Source organism: Mus caroli, unplaced genomic scaffold (assembly GCF_978045245.1).
Source record: "Mus caroli unplaced genomic scaffold, Mus_caroli_1 scaffold_12, whole genome shotgun sequence".
NCBI lineage: Eukaryota > Metazoa > Chordata > Mammalia > Rodentia > Muridae > Mus > Mus caroli.
In genome coordinates, this window is record NW_028227267.1 from 64,803,606 (window position 1) to 64,822,950 (window position 19,345).

At 40.0% G+C, this 19,345-nt stretch overlaps 1 protein-coding gene across 2 annotated transcripts in view; it reads right to left on the reverse strand.

Annotated features, from left to right (window-relative positions):
* Positions 1–2,617: 2,617 nt before the first annotated feature.
* Positions 2,618–19,345, reverse strand: part of Adam7 (ADAM metallopeptidase domain 7) — a 36,050-nt gene continuing 19,322 nt past the window's right edge. For both annotated transcript variants that reach the window (XM_021182378.2, XM_021182379.1), the window contains exons 12-23: positions 18,814–18,988; positions 16,697–16,786; positions 15,356–15,551; positions 14,855–14,957; positions 13,787–13,973; positions 11,973–12,053; positions 10,230–10,308; positions 9,159–9,264; positions 8,704–8,803; positions 5,635–5,697; positions 4,000–4,056; positions 2,618–2,662 (exon numbers count right to left, since the gene is read on the reverse strand). In XM_021182378.2, the coding sequence (XP_021038037.1) occupies positions 2,618–2,662; positions 4,000–4,056; positions 5,635–5,697; positions 8,704–8,803; positions 9,159–9,264; positions 10,230–10,308; positions 11,973–12,053; positions 13,787–13,973; positions 14,855–14,957; positions 15,356–15,551; positions 16,697–16,786; positions 18,814–18,988 (1,282 nt within the window). The remainder of the gene's footprint in view (positions 2,663–3,999; positions 4,057–5,634; positions 5,698–8,703; positions 8,804–9,158; positions 9,265–10,229; positions 10,309–11,972; positions 12,054–13,786; positions 13,974–14,854; positions 14,958–15,355; positions 15,552–16,696; positions 16,787–18,813; positions 18,989–19,345) is intronic.

Below are 19,345 nucleotides of genomic sequence, written 5' to 3' on the forward strand. Positions count from 1 at the left end.
ATCCACATGATACTAAAATGTGGGTATTGTCCATCGCATGGGTCATTTTCAGGAGAATCCAAAAGTGTTCCTTTCCATTAATGTTGTATATAAGACTATTTTCTGGTGTAGTGGGACTGAGGAGAACAGGCTGGGTCTATTCTGAGCTACTCTGCACTATAGGAGATATCAGCTCAGGTTGCACCTGTTCTGAGTGACTCCATTTTATAAATTCACGGGCTTTACCCTAAGTCACTCCATTTTGAGAATGAGAAAGAGTGACTCTACATTCTGTTTACAGATGAATTGACCAGCCACGCCAGCACACCAGGAGGCACAGGCTGATCATTTGTGCCAAGTACTAAGGACACCTGAAAATATTTGATATTATGTTGAATACTTGTTCCTGCATTTACCAGTCACACCAGAGAAAACTCCCTTATCTTGGACATAAACAGAATAGCCCAGACTAAAGGATGGCAGGCAAGCTGTCTAGATACCCAGTTACTTGATATGAGCCTCATTCAAGAAAAGAACTCTTGCTCCAACTCCCAAGTTTGAGTTCAGCTTCTTCTGCCTATGACATTTAGTCCACTTCAAGATGACCTTTGTGGCCTTCTGTCAGTAGCTGCATTTGACATCTGACCTGAACAGCCCCACACCTGTGTTTAGCTCAACTTCTCCTCTGGCCCCTGGAGATTGTTCCTAGACACCTGGGTCAGTGCTCTGTCTCTGTTCTTTGCAGCCTCACTAACCCTTTCTTAGTCATTCTGGAAAAGGCATAACAGTACATTACTGTGTATGATTTCTAAGTTGATATTAGTAATTAAGGTATAATTAACGAGCCCATGACTGTCAATGGCCAGGCCAGCTCTCAAGCAAAAATCACAGCCAATGAAACTGAAGTAGCTAGCACATGGATTTGCTGTTATTCCATGAATTCTGAAATTGTGGAAAGAGACAAATATGTTTATACTTTTCATATAACATTCTCAGAATTCTACCACTGAGCTACATTGAATAGCCAACCATTTTTTAAGACAATCTCTCCCTATGTAGCTGAGACAGCCTTGAGCTCACTACACAGAATAGCGTGGCTGCGTGGCTTCAACCTTTCTAGTTCCTTGTCTCTGTCTCCCAGGGTCTAGGGTCTTGTTGTTGTCGTTTTCCTCCTCCTCTTCCCCCTCCTCCTCCTCCCTCCATCCCCTGTCCTCCTCCTCCTCCTCCTCCTTTACCTCCCCCTCTTCTCTCCCTATCTGATCATCTGTCCTCTCTTTCTCCTAGATCATCCCTTCTATTGCACCCCCCGAATAAGCTACATCCCCAAGCCAGTATCCTTTCTTAAAGAGGCAGCTTAGCACTAGCTAAGAGGCACCACTAGCAGGATGCTCTGGAAAGGTGGTGCGTGTGATGTGCTATGTCACCAGGGTTCTCATTGGCTCCTTCAGGAGAATAAACTGCAGCAGTGCAGCCACAGATGCATCACCAAGGCCAGCAAACTCTTTCTCTCTAGCTTCTATTTTATTGAATCAGAAAATTCTCATTTAGCGTTTGAGATCTTTATTTCAGGATGGAGGAAAAATCATCTATAGATTCAAAAGGCTTAACAGCTCCCATTAAGAAAACAGAGACTGTGGGAGAAAGTGTTCCCACCCACAGACATTTGTATAAGGAAAGATCCTCACATAAGGCAACACATCCACAAGCCTGCAGTGATCTGCAGTAAAGCCAGTGAACACCAAGCACACCCTGATCTGTGTTTCCCGAGGGCTCAGAGATCTCTCATGTGCACAAGGAGGTGGAGTGAACTTTATAAAATCCCTGTCACCTTCTTGGCTACTTATACCTCTAGAAAGGCAGACCTAGGAACCCAGAGCTTGTAGGAGCTTCTACACCCTGGGTAGTACCCATGCTGTCACTTCCATAGGAGACAATTTCATTGAAAGCAGACTTTAGTGATGTAGTTTGCAAATCTAAGTAGGCACACTGTCATCTGTTTCGATCTTTCTGTTTTTTTTTTGTTGTTGTTGTTGTTGTTTTTGTTTTTGTTTTTTAATTCTCACGGTTGCACCCAGGGTGTCTCCCTTTCTGCTCCACTACCAGCAATTTCCTAATGTCCCTGGAACATTATTAAATTTTTATGCTTTTGCTAAAGAGTTCTCACCAAGTTGTCCAGTCTTGACATGGTCTCTCTCTGCAGTCCACAGAGACCCTGAACCTGTGTGATCCTACTGCTTCAGCCTCCAGGAATCACAGGGCTGGTACTCTATACCTGACCTAAAAGTAAGTGCTTTTAAAATGATCCTAACAAAGTAACCAACTACTAGCCTTGTTTGTGAGGCTCTACATGATCACTGTCTAAGCTTTGATTATTACAAATGTAACAAGATTAATAGTGTGTAGGAAATTACTACAGCAGAGAGATTTCCTATTTGGACATTAAATTAAAGCCAACTGGAAATTTTATATTCAATTTTTCTGGAGCTTATGTCTGTGCTATAGATTGTGGATTTTATGACTTAATGTTAATAGGAAGAAGCTATTTCTCTTGAACATTTTATATTCAAGTAAGGAATATTTGGAAAACAACCATAACGTGTTTAGCGGACATCAATGCAATGATGATCTGCACGGAGGATTAGCCCAGTCTTGCGCAGCCACTTTGGATATCCAGGTTCAAATTCTAAACAGAAGCAGATGGTTAAAAATGAGTTTTTTTCTGTAAAATCTGTCAACACATAGTTCAGTCCCTCATTTATACCTACAAATTGGAATTAGCTTTGTGGATTCTGTTTCACTGCTTTAAAATTATTTATTTGTGTGTGTATGTGTGTGTGTGTGTGTGTGTGTATGCTCGCCAGTATATGCAATGTATTCAACTTGGCTCTCTCCTTCCATGTGATCTCCTTCCTGAGATCAAACTTGAGTGGTTGGATTTGCACGGCAAGCACCTCACCTGCTGAATCCTCTCCCTGGCCTCACTGGCCCCTTTGATAATAGCCATGATTATCTATGCTCTAACATGAATGGGTCCATCACAACAGAAAGACAGTGATAGCCACTCATTCTATGCCAAGGCACTAAATAGCATGCTTGCTGGAGGCTATGTCTCCACTGTCTTCTCTCCTTTGTCACAGGGGAATAGAGGGATCATCAGTAAATACCCTGCTTTGTTCATCCTGGCAAGTGTCTACACTAGCCAGAATTCTCTTTCAAAAAATATTCTGTAGAGCAAAACACAGGGATCAGTACGCTGCAGAAGCTTCATAAAAACAAGTGAAAAAGAGAAAGCAGGAACTCAGAAATATAGGCAAGAAATAGTTGTCTGTTTCTTTAACCCCTTTCCTTCCTTCCTTCCTTCCTTCCTTCCTTCCTTCCTTCCTTCCTTCCTTCCTTCCTTCCTTCCTTCCTTCCTTCCTTCCTTCCTTCTTTTTCTTTCTTTCTTTCTTTCTTTCTTTCTTTCTTTCTTTCTTTCTTTCTTTCTTTCTTTCTTTCTCTCTCTCTCTCTCTCTCTCTCTCTCTCTCTCTCTCTCTCTTTCTAGATCTTTTTCCAGTATAAAAGCAGTTATTCAAATGGGGCAGTGCCCCTCACCTGTAGTTGTCTGTTGGCTGGGTAAGAAAAGTCCTTTAGTAAAGGAGCAATTTGGTAAACTGAGTCCCCTTGCCATGCTAACCAGTCTATCATGCCCTTTAAAATTTATCAAGGAACTCCACCGTAAGGTTATGGCCAATAAAGTCTGAGAGAAAACTGTTGTTTTTGTTATTTCTAGAACAACTTGTGAGTCTGAGAGTGTCAATTTTTATCTTGTTCCTTTCACCAAGTTTAAAAGTCTTAGTGTAAATATGCATTGTAGTGTATTCTATAGAATTTTCAGAGAGTCTGTGAACCCAGTTTCACCCATCCTACATCCTGGTAAATGCAGATGATGTCTCCAGCCAGCGGATGGGTTCAGTGAACACTGAAGAATGCCAGCACTTGAAACTTTAAACAGGGAAGCACTCCCTTTCACAGACACCTACCACATTATCATTTTGCTTAGGTTCTGCAATTCCTCTTGGGTCCTTGCTGACAGATTTCTGTAACACACAAAGTATGCTTTATCAGGAACTGAACTATCTATTACTAGCAGCACACATGTCCACAATGCACACACAGAGAAGGCCACTTCTTGCTCCATGAGAAATCATCTAAGGCAATTCATTAATGGAAGGGGAGGCCGAGGACACTTCTGCTTATAGAAGGTCCCAGGAGAAGCCACTAGATCTCATAAAGATGTGGCTCTCCTAGAATATGCCGCATAAGAGATGTTTCATGCATGTCTACTGAACCCCACTAGAACTATCTTGGATACGGACTACATAGGTTCTGCAGGGAATGCAGTTGGAAATTTGCATGCACAGTTTTTGTTAGGCACAACTTGAGGTCCTTTTCAGTGAAAGCAAAGAATCCCAGACAAAACTCCTCTGATCACAGCCTCTCATCCTTCCAGGGAGCACTGCAGAACTGAGAATCTTGTTGTGTTGGTCCATCTCCTAGCTCCAAGTATGAATTGTCTTCCTGTGTGACTTTGAAGATACACTAAGGATTGAGTCATTACTAGAGAATCTGTGTGAGTTCTTTGTTTTCACCGTCTCAGTTAACTGAGAGTCCAGAGCCCTGGAGCTGATCAAGGCTTCTGTGAAAAGTATCATTGTTTCTGCCCCTCAAAAACTGGGGCCAAGACTGGGGTGACATGAGTAAGAAAGTCATTTAAAGAACAGAAGTTAAATAATAAAAACACACTCAGTAATTACAGTGATGAATATCAGCAAGACCACTTCTGGACAGTCACGCAAATGTCTCTAAACCATATCATGGAGGTTCCTGGACATCCATGCTCAATGTTTACTATTCCCAAATAACAAGAAAGTGGAATCAGTCTACATATCCTTCAATAGACAAATGAGGTAATGAAAATATTGTACTATACACAATGGAATTTTATTCAGCCATAGAGAAAAATAAAATCATGAAATTAGCAAGAAGGTGGGTAGATCTGGAAATTACTCAGTTAAGTGAGTTAACCCAGACTCAGCAGGACAAATATCTCATGTGTGTCTCCTATGTAGACCTTGGCTTCTAACTTTGCATTTTGGATGTGGCTATAGACCGCAAAACTAAAGGGTACTTGAGATGGGAAAAGTATGTTTAAGTAAAGCCGTGGGAGGAGACAGTAATAGAATACATACAAAACAAAATCAGAGAAGACACTGCTAGGGGTAAAAGGATACAAAAGATGTGAGAGGAATGAGGATGAGAAGCAAGGAAGGAAGATAAACAAACAATATGTGCATGCCAAATGCCATACTGAAACCCATAACTACACATTTTAACTAAAAATTGTTTTTTGTTTTTTTAAATCACAGTTAATCAACAAAGCTTATGACCAAGTATGAAATTTTAAACAAAAGGTGTCCCCAGGAATTCAGGCTCAACACATTCTCTCCTGCTTAGTTCCACCAGGCCAAGCACATGTTCATGCTAGAGTGAGTTAGCTTTATTCAACCCAATATCGTGGTGATGTTCCTGGGTATTTTCAAGGAACTAATAGCAGTTAAGTGACAACAGAATGAGTTCTACACAAATGGACCAACCAACCAGGGGACTATGCATACCAGTGTGATGTAGTGAGGACTTGAAAAGCTGGAAGGAACTCTTTCCAGGGACTCTGCAGTGGTCTGTGATGAAAAGATGTTATTAATATCCAATTAGTACTCACGAAAGGATCACTATTTCTAAGACCATAAAATATGCTTTCTAACCCTGGACAAAGACCTAGTAAATAGACAAACAATAAAAGATGTCGAAATGGTAATCTTCCCTAGATTGCTGTCTTACAAATGAGTGTATCTAAGATCTATTCTATAAAGAACATGCATGGAAGAAGATCACATCTTCTTAGTATGCTGTTGTATGAGAAGCACAAAGTGGGTCTGCTAGTTTCCCAATCTCAAAAGTTCTGTAGGCATTCTGAAAGGCCAGGGTCACTTACATTGTTTTAGACCTCAAAGTTCTTTGGGTGCTCCTAAACTGACTATGAATACACAGATGTGCTTGACTGAGGTGCCTTGTTTTAATTTACTATCTGTTAATTCCCCAGGAGACAGTGAAACAAATAGAAGGCATGGTCCAACAGAAGCAAGACCTTAGTCTGACAGTTCTTCCAAAGAGAAAAATTCAGGCATTATTCATTATATATACACAAATATATAATATATATATTATTCACTTATATTATTATGTATATGTATTATACATACATATATAATGAATATATATGTATAATAAATATATAAAATTCATCATATAGTTGTATATATTCATATCCATACATAATCCATATATAAGTAACTCATTATATGTATAATAAATATATATATAATGAATATATATTATTATATATTATCATAAATATGATGTCTTCTCCAAACCACAGTTTTGATGAGGATTAACCTTCCATGGGGAGTTAATATGTCAATAACCATTATTTGAATGATTATTATTCATGTAATTCTGTAAGTAATATAAAGCCCTAAATAAGAGGTTTGAGAGTCCAAAGCTTACTGTAAAGTCCATAAAACTTTACCATAGTGCATTCATCTTCAACATTAAGCTGAATTATTCTGATAATCAACAGATTTCTTTTCTTAGAGTATTCTACTTAACCAAAAAAAATGCCAAAGGGCAATTAAGGTGATTGTAATCTTGTTTGTCTTGTTACTGATACATGATCTTGTGAAGCTGAAGATGGTCTTGAACTCTAGATTCTTCTGCCTCTGTCTCTCGTGTGATGAGATCCCAGGAAAGTATAATGGTGCCCAACCTAGACTTGCAGCTTTGACAAGTAACAGATATGTCCCAGCTCCATGTAAATCCTTGGTTGGCATCTCTGACAGTTCCCCAGCTTTCACCCTGGGGTTTAGAGAACTTGGATTTGACTCTTAGCTCATGAAATGCACCTATCTTAAGGAAATTGTAATTAGGGAAGCAACTGCAAAGCACATAAGAAATAATAGAAAATGAACATATAGCAAGTGCTAAGTAAACACCAAACATTGAGGTATGCATCAACTTTGTTATTTAAACCCAGGGCCACCTATGTGAGATTGATACTACTAGCACATATTTTCATGCCAGAAAATTCTTCATGTACATTTGAAATTTTTTCATACAGTATTTTATGTTCATAAAAACAGACTATCAAGATTTGTATTTAACTATCTCAGGGTTAACAATGGCATAGCAAAAGAAACAAATTGATAAATAGATAATAAACTATCATATACTAAGGGAATGATGAAATTACTCTCCTAAATCTTATAGTGGAGTTCAGAAATTTTGTGTGCATCATAAGGGTAGAGAGAAGATGTTCTACAAGTATTAGACAAAACTCAGAATTGTTGGAAGGAAAAGTGTTCAGAATATCTAGTCCTGTGCAATCAGGCACCAAAAAGCCTCAACGTTCTGGATTATAAGACACTGGCAGAGGCTGGAATGATGTCTCAGTGGCCAGAAGTGCTTGCTGCTCTTGTAGAGGGCTTAGCTTTGTTTCCTAGTAATGACCTGGTCACTTACAACTGCATGTAGCTCCAACTTCAGGGCCTCTAATGCCCTTTTCTGGCCCATGAAGCACCAGCACACACATGGTGCCTACAGAAACATGCAGGCAACACACACTCATAAAATAAAAACAAATACATCTTTTATAAAAGACTTATTACTCTATTTTTATGGGCAGTGTATCTAAAGACAGCTGAATAATATAAAAAATATTTTAGGCTCTCCATCCTTTCCTCAAGACTTGGGTACTAACAGACAGTTTATCATTTTGTTAGGGTAATCTTACTTCATCAGTTACAAACACAAAATGCCTGGCCAGGTATAATGGTGGTATGTGGCTTTCAGCTCTCAGGAGTCTGAGGAATGAGAACAGCCTTGAATTTGAGGCTAGCCTGGGCTATGTGTTTTTCATTTGATATAGGAGTTACTTAGAGTTTCAGACAAATGTTCTAATTGAGATTTTTTTCTAGTCCCTTTTTGTTTTATAATTCCTAATACAATATTATTTTGAGAACATAGTTTATACAATTTCAATTGTCCTGAATTTTATTCCAATTGTTTTATACCTTAAAAATTAATTTACAATACTAAACTTTTCCATTAGTCCCCAAGGTACTATTTTATTTAATCACTAACTTCTTCTCCGAAATAAGTCTTGGTTATTGTTCAATGTTTATTTGATCCTGCCTACTTCCCTTCCCCCACTTACTGATTCAATGAAAGTTTCACTTGTATCGCACACCTTGTCAAATGCCTTCTAAGCATCTTCCACTTGGCTTAGCTTAGGGTTAGTTCCACATTAAAAACTTATATTTGCCAGATAGATGAAGCCAATGAAATCACTCAGTTTGCTAACACAAGCCTAAGGACCTGAGTTCAAACCCACAAACCTCCTTAAAGGTGAAAAAAGAGAACTGATTCCATAAAGTTGACCTCTGACTGCTCTCTCTCTCTCTTTCTCTCTCCTCTCTCTCTCTCTCTGTTTCTCTCTTCCCCCACACCATATATTTAATATATCAACATGTTGACATATATTAAGAAGAATAAATAGAATACCCCAATAATAAAAATACATGAACATGCATGTGACAGTTCATCAGCTGTCACACGGGAAAGTATCTCACATGTAGGGGATGGATATCGGTCAAGATTGGCTCACTCCTCGTCTGATGTTCTTCAGGAAAGTATCCCTTATTCTCTACCCCCCGTATTTCTCGAGAAGAGCTGTAAAGAGGGGAAATGGAACATTGACATATGTTATGGGCATAGACAAGTGATTATAATTATGCCACACACAAGTTAAGTGATAGGTAGCTTGTACTTTCTATCAGGTCAATTACAATATCTCAGAGAGAAAGGAATACTCATTTTTTAATGGAAGAATTATACAGATTTTCAACATGTAATAAACTTTAAGAGCCACAGGGAGAAGCATCTGGATATGAAAATGTTAAGTCTGGTTAGCTTTTCTTATTTGATCTTTAGTACGAGATTCAGATCTCCCTGCATTGACGTTCTGTGGCAACAAGGTTAGTATGTACTTAGTGACGGTTGCCTTGCAAATAGTATGCAGACATACCTTTGAACTTGCTTCATCTTAATGCATTTCTGGTAACGGATTAGTAATATGACAAGTCCAACACCAATAATAACCATGACAAGCACAATGACCATGATGGAGACACCTACAGTGTAAAAACAAATGAACAGGATTTCAGCTGGGCATCATCTTTAGGACAGTGGATTGCTAACAATAGTTGCAACTTTATCTCTTCCCTAAAGGACTTTCACTCTCCTTCTTCCAACATGACACAAATTGCATTGTGGAAGCCAAGAAGTACATGCTGTCAGGAGCCTGCTACAGCTGTCTCCTGAGCGGCTTTGCCAGAGCCTGACATATACAGAAGCAGATGCTCTCAGCCAACCATTGAACTGGTCATGGGGTCCTTAATGGAGGAATTAGAGAAAGAACTGAAGAAGCTGAAGGGGTTTGCAACCCTATAGGAAGAACAGTAATATCAACCAACCAGAGCTCCCAGGGTCTAAACCACCAACCAAGAAGCCATGGAGGGACCCATGGCTCCAGCCATTTATGTAGCCTTGTCAGGTATCAATGGGAGAAGAGGCCCTTGGTTCTGTCAAGGCTCAATGCCCCAGTGTAGGGGAATGTGAGGGCAGGGAGGCGGGAGTGGGTTGATGGGTTTGGGCACACCCTCATAGAAGCAGGAGGAGGGGAGATGAGATAAGAGCTTTCTGGGGGGGGGGAGTGAAATTGGGAAATGTAAATAAATAAAATATCCAATAAAAATGACTAAGCATAAAAAAATTAAAAACCAACTTCAAGATTCCATGATATTTAAGGAAAGCCATTGTTAGCATGAAAATGTCTGCATGTTAGTTATTAACCAACAATAGAAAAAGCCCCTCTGTGGTTTGGTTTACAGAAGTCATAAGCTACAGATGGCTAGGAAATACATTAATTCTAAAAGGCAAAATGAAGTAAATTTAGTTTGGATCTCCAAACATGTAAAACAGTAAGATGGGACCATAAAATCCATGCAGAAATACAACAAACCCAGGGCAGTGGGAAAAGGTTTTTCTTGGTGGAAGACTTTGGATATATGTGAGTATTGTATTCTAGACTGCTTACTGGTAAGGTTTAAGGCTTCTCCCCACTCTGTAATTATTGATCCTTCCTCACACTGGCACTCAGGTTCGTTGTCATCCACCTGCAAGAGCAGTCAACCATATATTGTTATTGTTATTTCATGACTGATAGGAGCTATGTTTTGTAGTTCATCTATGTTAGTATTAGTTTTATATCAGGCCCACACATCCATATATATATATATATATATATATATATATATACACACATATATATAATATATTATATATATCTTAATACATTTTAATTGACCATCTTGGTTTAGGGAAAATGTTTCTCCCAAGTATAAAGTATTGAGCTGAAAATAAATACATAATTTGTGTGGTTTTGCCAAAGCTTTGGTCTAATGCTGATACTGGTGTAATTTAACTGTAAATGACATTTGGGAAAATTAAACCTTAAATTTCATGTTTAAGCCTTATGTGTATGTATATAAATGGGTTTCTAAATTATCAATCTGATAATGTACTTTAACTCACAACATTAATGATGTCTATGTGTAATAATATCTCAGTTTGCTCTTTGTACTAATTTTGTTGTTTATACAAAAAAGGTGTAGATAAAATATATTGTTCTTTAAAAGAATCATAAAATTGGACATAGTACTACCAGAGGATCCCACAATACCTCTCCTGGGCATATATCCAGAAGATGTTCCAACTGGTAAGAAGGACACATGCTCCACTATGTTCATAGCAGCCTTATTTATAATAGCCAGAAGCTGGAAAGAACCCAGATGCCCCTCAACAGAGGAATGGATACAGAAAATGTAGTACATTTACACAATGGAGTACTACTCAGCTATTAAAAACAATGAATTTATGAAATTCCTAGGCAAATGGATGGACCTGGAGGGCATCATCCTGAGTGAGGTAACCCAATCACAAAAGAACTCACACAATATGTACTCACTGATAAGTGGATATTAGCCCAGAAACTTAGAATACCCAAGATATAAGATACAATTTGCTAAACACATGAAACTGAAGAAGAACGAAGACCAAAGTGTGGACACTTTGCCCTTTCTTAGAATTGGGAACAAAAAACCCATGGAAGGAGTTACAGAGACAAAGTTTGGAGCTGAGATGAAAGGATGGATCATCTAGAGACTGCCATATTCATGGATCCATCCCATTATCAGCTTCCAAATGCCGACACCATTACATACACTAGCAAGGTTTTGCTGAAAGGACCCAGATATAGCTGTCTCTTGTGAGACTATGCCGAGGCCTTGCAAACACAGAAGTGGAGGCTCACAGTCAGCTATTGGATGGATCACAGGGCCCCCAATGGAGGAGCTAGAGAAAGTAACCAAGGAGCTAAAGGGATCTGCAACCCTATAGGTGGAACAACAATATGAAATAACCAGTACCCCAGAGCTCTTAACTCTAGCTGCATATGTAGCAGAAGATGGCCTAGTCGGCCATCAGTGGAAAGAGAGGCTCATTGGTCGTGCAAACTTTATATGCCCCAGTACAGTGGAACACCAGGGCCAAGAAGTGGGAGTGGGTGGTTGGGGGACCATGTGGGGGACTTTTGGGATAGCATTGGAAATGTAAATGAAATAAATACCTAAAACAAAAAACAAAACAAATAAACAAACAAACAAAACAAAAAACCAAAACAACAACAACAACAAAAAAACAAAACAAAAGAATCAGCATACTTCCACACAGGCTCAAGAGTAAAGGCAAGACACTACTGTGAGAGGCAATGACACCTTACATCGTTTTCATCGCATGGGGAGGAGCAGATGGTTGAGTTGTAGGCCTTATCCATTTCTATACATTCGCCATTGCTGCAAACCTAGAAAGGAAGGAACCGGCATGTGCGATGCAGCTCATAAGACGTGGGGTTTCACACAGTCACTTAGGATGTTACATTCTACATTCTTAGGAAGTCACATTCCTTCTTATGTGGCTTAATTGAATGTTTTATGCAATACTAGGACAGGTTGCTTCCACAACGGAGACACCCATGTCAATCTCTCTGCTCTCAAGCTCAACTCGGGTATAAGGCTAAGAAATGTCTTGCTTTGATTTTACCATCTTTGTTTAGCTCAAAGATAGCATCACAAAGATGGTTCTGCAGTTCCTCTAAGCCAATGCATGGAATGATCTCCCTCAGCCTCACTTTCTTGTTCTTCCTCCTCTCCTCTTATTCTCCAGTCTTCCACCATTCCTAGCTTCCCACATCTTGGGCCTCATCTTTATCTGTTAGCACTGCACTCTAACCTAGCAAATGGGAGCCGAGGAGCCCTCAATTGTGTGCACATAGGAATTTCCTTACAAAACAGATGTTTCTGTACTCTCATGTTTGTTGAAGAGTTATTCCTACTAATAAAGATACTGACTCAACCTAAATATCCATCAATAGGTGGATGGGTGGATGGAGAAGTGTGACAAACATACAATGGAGTACAATTTAGATGAAAACTGAACTAAGCCTGATGTTTGTGCATTTGTGGCATCTTAAGTAAGTGTGGGAAGCGGTATAAGCTAAGACAGGCACAGAGGAAGGGAATTCTCAGTCATGTGTGAGAGATAAAAACCTCTGTGGGGTAGGAGGGAAAGGAGAAATTGGAACTAGTTAACAGTTAGCAAGGAAGAATAATTTTTACTGGTTCACAGTACAGCAAAATGACTGTAATTAATAATAATTTACAGAATATTTTAACACAGTTAATAGAAAGGATTTTGGATGTACTCAACATAAAGAAATGGTCACAGATAAAAGTCGCGTCTGTCCAAATCTTTCAGGTTTGGTTACTCTTACTCTATGTCTGTCTGAAAAGATTATACTGTACTCAACAAATTTGCATGATAATCAACTATAGATCATAATAATTGTTAAAAAAAACAGAAGATTGAGTAAAAGATTATACTGTACTTAACAAATTTTCATGATAATTAACTATAGGTCCTAATTGTTAAAAAGCCAGAAGATAGAGTAAAAAGCCTGTCTTGTTTTCTATCTGTTAAAAAAAAATAAGTTATATCCAGTCAAGCTGCAATCTGAGTAGTCACAATGCTCTGTGAGCAGCCAGCTCTCTTCCTGTAATCAACTATGAGCTGGTTCCTACACCACCAGGAGAGCATTTCTGTTGGGAATGCTCTGTGTATGACATTCTCAAGGACGTTGGTCTGTAGACCATGGGAATTCAGCCCAATTACTGAAAGCCTAGCACTTAGCCAGTAAATATGCTGCATGAACAATATAAATGAAGGATGCTTGTCGACATCAGTAACAATAATCAGTATAGAAGCCAAGTGTGATTTCATTAGATGCCTATTTTAAGATACCAATTAAACAAATTTACAGCAATTACATACAATTTAGTATAACTACAATTAAGCAAGAATACTATTACCATATTATTTCTACACTCTCCCTAATTAATTTACAAGAAAAGTCGCCATTGTTTTTCTTGTTTCCTCACACAGAAAGCAAACCCCCTTTGAAACCAGTGACAGCAACGGGCGATGTTTGTGAGCCCCTGAACCAAGAAAATTGGACCATACACAGAGCTTTTCTCTTACCATTCCATCTCCACATTTTGTTCCAGAATTAACCAGGCCCATGTCTCTAGAATTGTGGAGTAAAAACATGGTTCTGCATTTGATGGTCACATTTTGCTTCACATTCTTAAGATTATAGGCTTTATCTTCTCCAAGGCGTGATGAGGGCCGGCCTCCCGAGCAGTATATCTTCCCACATTTGAGATCTCTGAAGGAAAAATAGAACATTGTCAGATTTAGGACCAGTGACCAAAGCAACTGCAAAAGCCTAGACAATCAGCTCAGCCACTTTCCTCTAACCCTGTTTGCTGGTAGATTCACGGTGTGGTATTCGGAGAAAGCTCTCAAACATTTAAAGCTCCAACTCTAAGAATCGACATGAATAAAGTATGCAGAAAAATCACAGGAAAGATTTCTCAGTTCTCAAGACTCAGTGCTAAGTATACAAAAAATATTTATTAGTAAATCTGATTAGCATAACTTGGATGGGAGTAGTAAGAAGCGCTCTGTTTTGACATTAACTAATTCTGGCAAGGCTGGGGGTTGCTGCCCTTGCAACGTTCAATGTACAGTTGGATGGCAGTTGAGAGTTACTGAGATGGAAGTGAAGGGCAACCTCCTTTCCCATCTCGTGTGTATGGAAACAAAGGTTGAAGGCTTGGGGGTTTCCTTTTCAATCCACCTATTTTGTCACTCAAAGGGCTGTGCAGAATACCAGCACACAGACTCAGAAGGGATCTTAACCGAGTAACTCAGTCTCCTTCTAACCTCCCCTCTCCACGAGCACACGTCTTTAAATGTCTCCGCTGCTTTCCTTCGCTCTTTTATTTTGTCCCTATTTTGCCCTGGTTTGGTAGCATTCTTCTCCCTTGCTCTCTTCCAGTCTTACCCCCCTCCTTGTTCTTTATACTCCTGGACCCCAGCTAATAAACACAGAGAGAAAATTTAACCAACAAAGGGAACCAGAGGTTTGTACTGTCCACTCTCTTCCTAATTCTCAGCAAAATTGGGGTAAAATCTGTCAGAGCAGAAGCCTTTTAAGGGCTTTTAATGCACTTCCATAGAGATTTATTTCTGTTGGGCACTTACTTCTCTTCACAGGGAACAAATGTGTTGCCCTTATTTTTGCAGTATCCAAATCTGTTTCCTTTTTTATTCATCCTGTAGCAAAGGCTGTGACTCTCTTCTGCTCCTGGAGTTTGAAATTACATGGTAAAATAAAAGAAATGAAAACATTAATACTAAGAATGATATAGCACTTCATTTCCTAACACAGCTAAGCTTTCTGAATCAACCCACAAAAATGATTCTGTAGAATGGAATCAGTAAATCACAGAGAACTAATGGATTGAGTTGGGATAGTGTTTTAAGTAGGGATAGAGAGCATTTGTACACTGGCTCGAACACAGAGATAATCAGTTATACTGTAGGTAAAGTTAGAAATAGAGGTTGCAGCCAAGAGATGCTAGGTAAAACCTTGAAAGAATGTCACAAGCTATATCATTCCCAGTTGTAATCCCAATTCTTTGAAGACACTAAGAGAAATATGGACTACTGCCTTGGTCATTCATTCCTGTGACTGCATCTCACCGCCAATGAATAACTCTGAGCACTGGTCATTCCGGGTGGGACATAGTCCCATAAAGCAGTAGCCTTCTCCATTCTTGCAAGGAAACCCGTTGGCTTGGAACTCGTCTTTAGGGCACTCAGGGGAGTAGCCAGTACACACTTCAGAAATATCACATTCATTTTTCGCTAGTCTGCATACGACACCTTCTTTCTTCATCTGTTGAAGAGAAACAAATGTGCAAATCTTTGATGTATGAGTTAGTGAAACTTAGCACACAGGTAGAAAGCTGTTTTACTTATCTGTAAGAGACTGGCTCATCGCCGCCTTCTCGGTGCTAAGAATTATTATCATTTTTAGATGCCATAACTTTCATGGGACTTTAAGATGAGAAGATGATGGGATATTTTTAAAAGCTTTAGTTGTTTTTACATATGTGTTTTGCCTGCATGTATTCATGCCTGGTGCCCACAGAGGTCAGAAGAAGGAGCCAGATTCCTGGAGCTAGAGTTGCAGGCACTCATGGTCTGCCATGTGGTTGCTGGGAACCTAACCTGGGTCCCCTGCAAGAACAGACAGTGCTTTTAACTGCTGAGTCTGGTATAAGAAAGCCTTCGGCAGAGTAGGCATAGGCACACAATGTTAAAATGGGGTATTCTCATTTACCTTGCTCTTTCTTCATTCCTTGCTCTGTTGCATCACTCCAGTGAATCCCTACCCATCTAGTGCATAACACTCACCAGATGCATCACACAGAATCTCTGTCACCACAGACCCGATTTCACAACACAAACTGTAACAATCTCCTGCCTTTCATTGCTCAGGGGATGACACAAACACATTCTTTTAAATGTGTGGGGTCCCTAGAAAGAGTTGAAGATATAAAAGATGACACTTTTTGAGCTTGCAATCTAGAGGAGCCAAATAAGTGTCAGCAAACCTTTGGAGCCATGATTTCTAGTCATTGTTTTTCTTGCTCCAATATCCAATCATTAAGTGTTTAGTATCTGTGTATACTCTGTTCTCCCTTAGATAAACTATTGTTGGGAGACCAATTTCCCTCCGCAAGCTCTTGAGTTTGAACAGACCAGTACTGATCTATACATGGGCAAGAATGGTGTTGGTCATGTGATTTCACCCCTAAAAAAACATCAGGCAATGCTCAGCATCTTCTCTATTCTCCATATGAAAGCAGCACTTGGTTCAAACACCAAAACATTTCAGATTAAACTTTGCTGGATGTTTTACAAGGAACACTCCATCTTGGAGTTAGCACTTCGGAACCACCCATGGCCAGAGAGTGCTTTGTTATTTCACGCAGCTAAGCTGAGAACACAGAAATCCCTGGGGGTCAAGAGTCTCACCTGACATGATTCACAGCACTCTCCTTCCACACAAGTGAATCCTGGCTTCAGGACACATTTGTGTGCGTCACAGCAGGGATTGGTGCACTCCTGGCAAAATGAAAATGTAGACATCACAAAGATGTGTGTGTGTGTGTGTGTGTGTGTGTGTGTGTATGTGTGTGTGCTCCTATTTAATGGTCTAATTAACTTGTGCTCCTCCTTCAAGAGCTCCATGGAATGCAGGATCCTTGGTTTTGGTGTGTGAATCAGATTGCTGTGTGCTACTAGTATTGGGGATTTACACTGTATTGCCTTTTTTTTTATGCTCCTTCATTACTTCCCAGCTTATGAACTCTCATTGGTGGGAACAGAATCCAAAGGCAGTGAGTTTTCAGCTTTCCCATGGTGTCCATCCCCGATTGCTTCCCTGGGCTAAAGTCTGATGTGAGGTCATACAGTTTCTAATATCTGATCTTGCATCTCTGGCTTGGGATGCCACAAGTTTCAACCTAAACTGTATTTCCTTTTTTTTCCCCCTCAGTCATAAGACGTCCTCTTAGGTGTAATGCCTACTCAGAATAAATTAATACTTGAGATGCAGGTGTCTGTCTGCATCTGATAAAGCCTTCCATACATTAGCACAGAGCTGTGGAATGTTCCAAAATATGTGTATGGAAAATGGGTCTGTGTCCCAAGTTAGCAGCCTCTTCTTATTGATCGTAGATGTTGAAGACTGGTTCTCAAGCTCTCTAAATAGGGCAGTCCCATTCTCATTATAGAGTTTCTTGATTGCTGTCCTATTAGAACACTTTGAACTGTGCAGTGTCTAGGGCTAACCTAGAAAATGTCCTCAGACCACAGTCTCAGCAGCATTGTGGGGCTGTAAATTGCAGCTGCACTGGAGACCTAGTATGCTTCATATTTTAACACATCCCCAGAGGTTTATGTGCTCTTGTTCATTTGAGGCATAAGTAGTGGAGGATACATATTTATTTGATGAGCTTCTCAAAGAAATAGCTTCTAAAAGCAGACTAAGAAATAACTTGAAAATTTGCCTCCAATGCTTTTTTAAAAAAATACTTGACACTTGAATAAGTATATGAAAAATTCAAAGGTTATTTGTCCCTCTATTAAAAGAGACTTTTCTATAATTATAGCTGCCTAGCTATGATATAGACAAGCTTTCCAAGTCTCTAAGCAAGGAAATGTTTTGTAAGATAGCCACCACGTAGTGCCTGTGCCTGAGGGATCAGATTTAGAGGTACTTCTCACAAGTTGAGATGTTAAAGTATAAGCCAGGCAAATGGAGTATTGCTGATTCCCAGCAAGATCACCACATATGACTTGAGATTTTCCTAAGAAGGCTTGAAATGAGGGTTGCTTCAGAGCTGGGATCTGAATGGACAATAAGAACAGCTTTCTCCAGCTTCACTGAGAGCATGGTCATCTGCTGAGATTCCAGCTGAGAACAAGCTTTGTGTATAGTCACCAAACCCAGACATGACTGTGGATGCCAAGAAGTGCATGCTGACAGGAGCCTGATATAGCTGTCTCCTGAGAGGCTCTGTCAGTGCCTGACAAATACAGAGGTAAATGCTTGTAGCCAACCATTGGACAGAGAAAGGACTGAAGAAGTTGAACGGTTTGCAACCCCATAGGAAGAACAACAATGTCAACCAACCAGACCCCCTCAGAGCTCCCAAGAACTAAACCACCATCCAAAGGGCACACAAGGAGGGCCCCATGGCTCCAGCCACATATGAAGCAGAGGGTGGCCTTGTCTGGCATCAATAGGAGGAGAGGCCCTTGGTCCTGTGTAGTGTAGGCTTTATGTCCCAGTGTAGGGGAATGCAAGGGCAGGGAGAGGTGAGAGTAGGTGAGTAGGTGAGTAGGTGAGTAGATGAGTAGGTGGGGGAAATGCCTTCATAAAAGCAGAGGAAGGGGGATAGGATAGGAGGTTTTGGGCCAGCCAGAGGGAACTGGGAGGAAAGGGGATAACATTTGAAATGTAAATAAAGAAAATATCCAAGAAAAATCAAAGGAGGAGGAGGAGGGGAAGGGGGAGGAGGGAAAGGAGGGGGAGGAGGGGGAGGAGGGGAGGGGGAGGACGAGGAGGAAGGCATCACTTGCAATACCTGAACTGGCCCACAGTCACACTCTTCTCCCTCATCCACCTTCTTGTTCCCACAGAAAGGATAATCATTGGATTCTTCGGGAAAGGGGTTGTTGAGTAAGCATGTTGGTTTCTGATCCTGCAGAAATTGCTGGTATTGGGTTTGGCTGCATTTGCTGAATTTTATTGCAGGGATGCTAGAGATGAGATGAGGTGAGAATAAAGATTTGCTTCTGTAAACATTTAATAAAGAATTGGAAATGAAAAACAATTGCTAACTACTGGGGCAGAGCCATGGTCAGGTGTGTTATTATTTATTTGTTGTGTTGCAGAGACAACTACCAAATTCAGTTTCAGTGAAAAACTGATTATGTGTCTTCCAACAAACCCTCCCTGAAGACAACAGATGGTTGTCTGGGTTTCCTGTTCCTACTTAGCCCCTAATGCATCCCACTTATTTAAAAAATATTTTTATTTTATGTTATAGGTGTTTTGCTTGTATGTATATCTATGTTTCTTGTGTGTAGTGCCCACAGAGGCTAGAAGAGTGATTC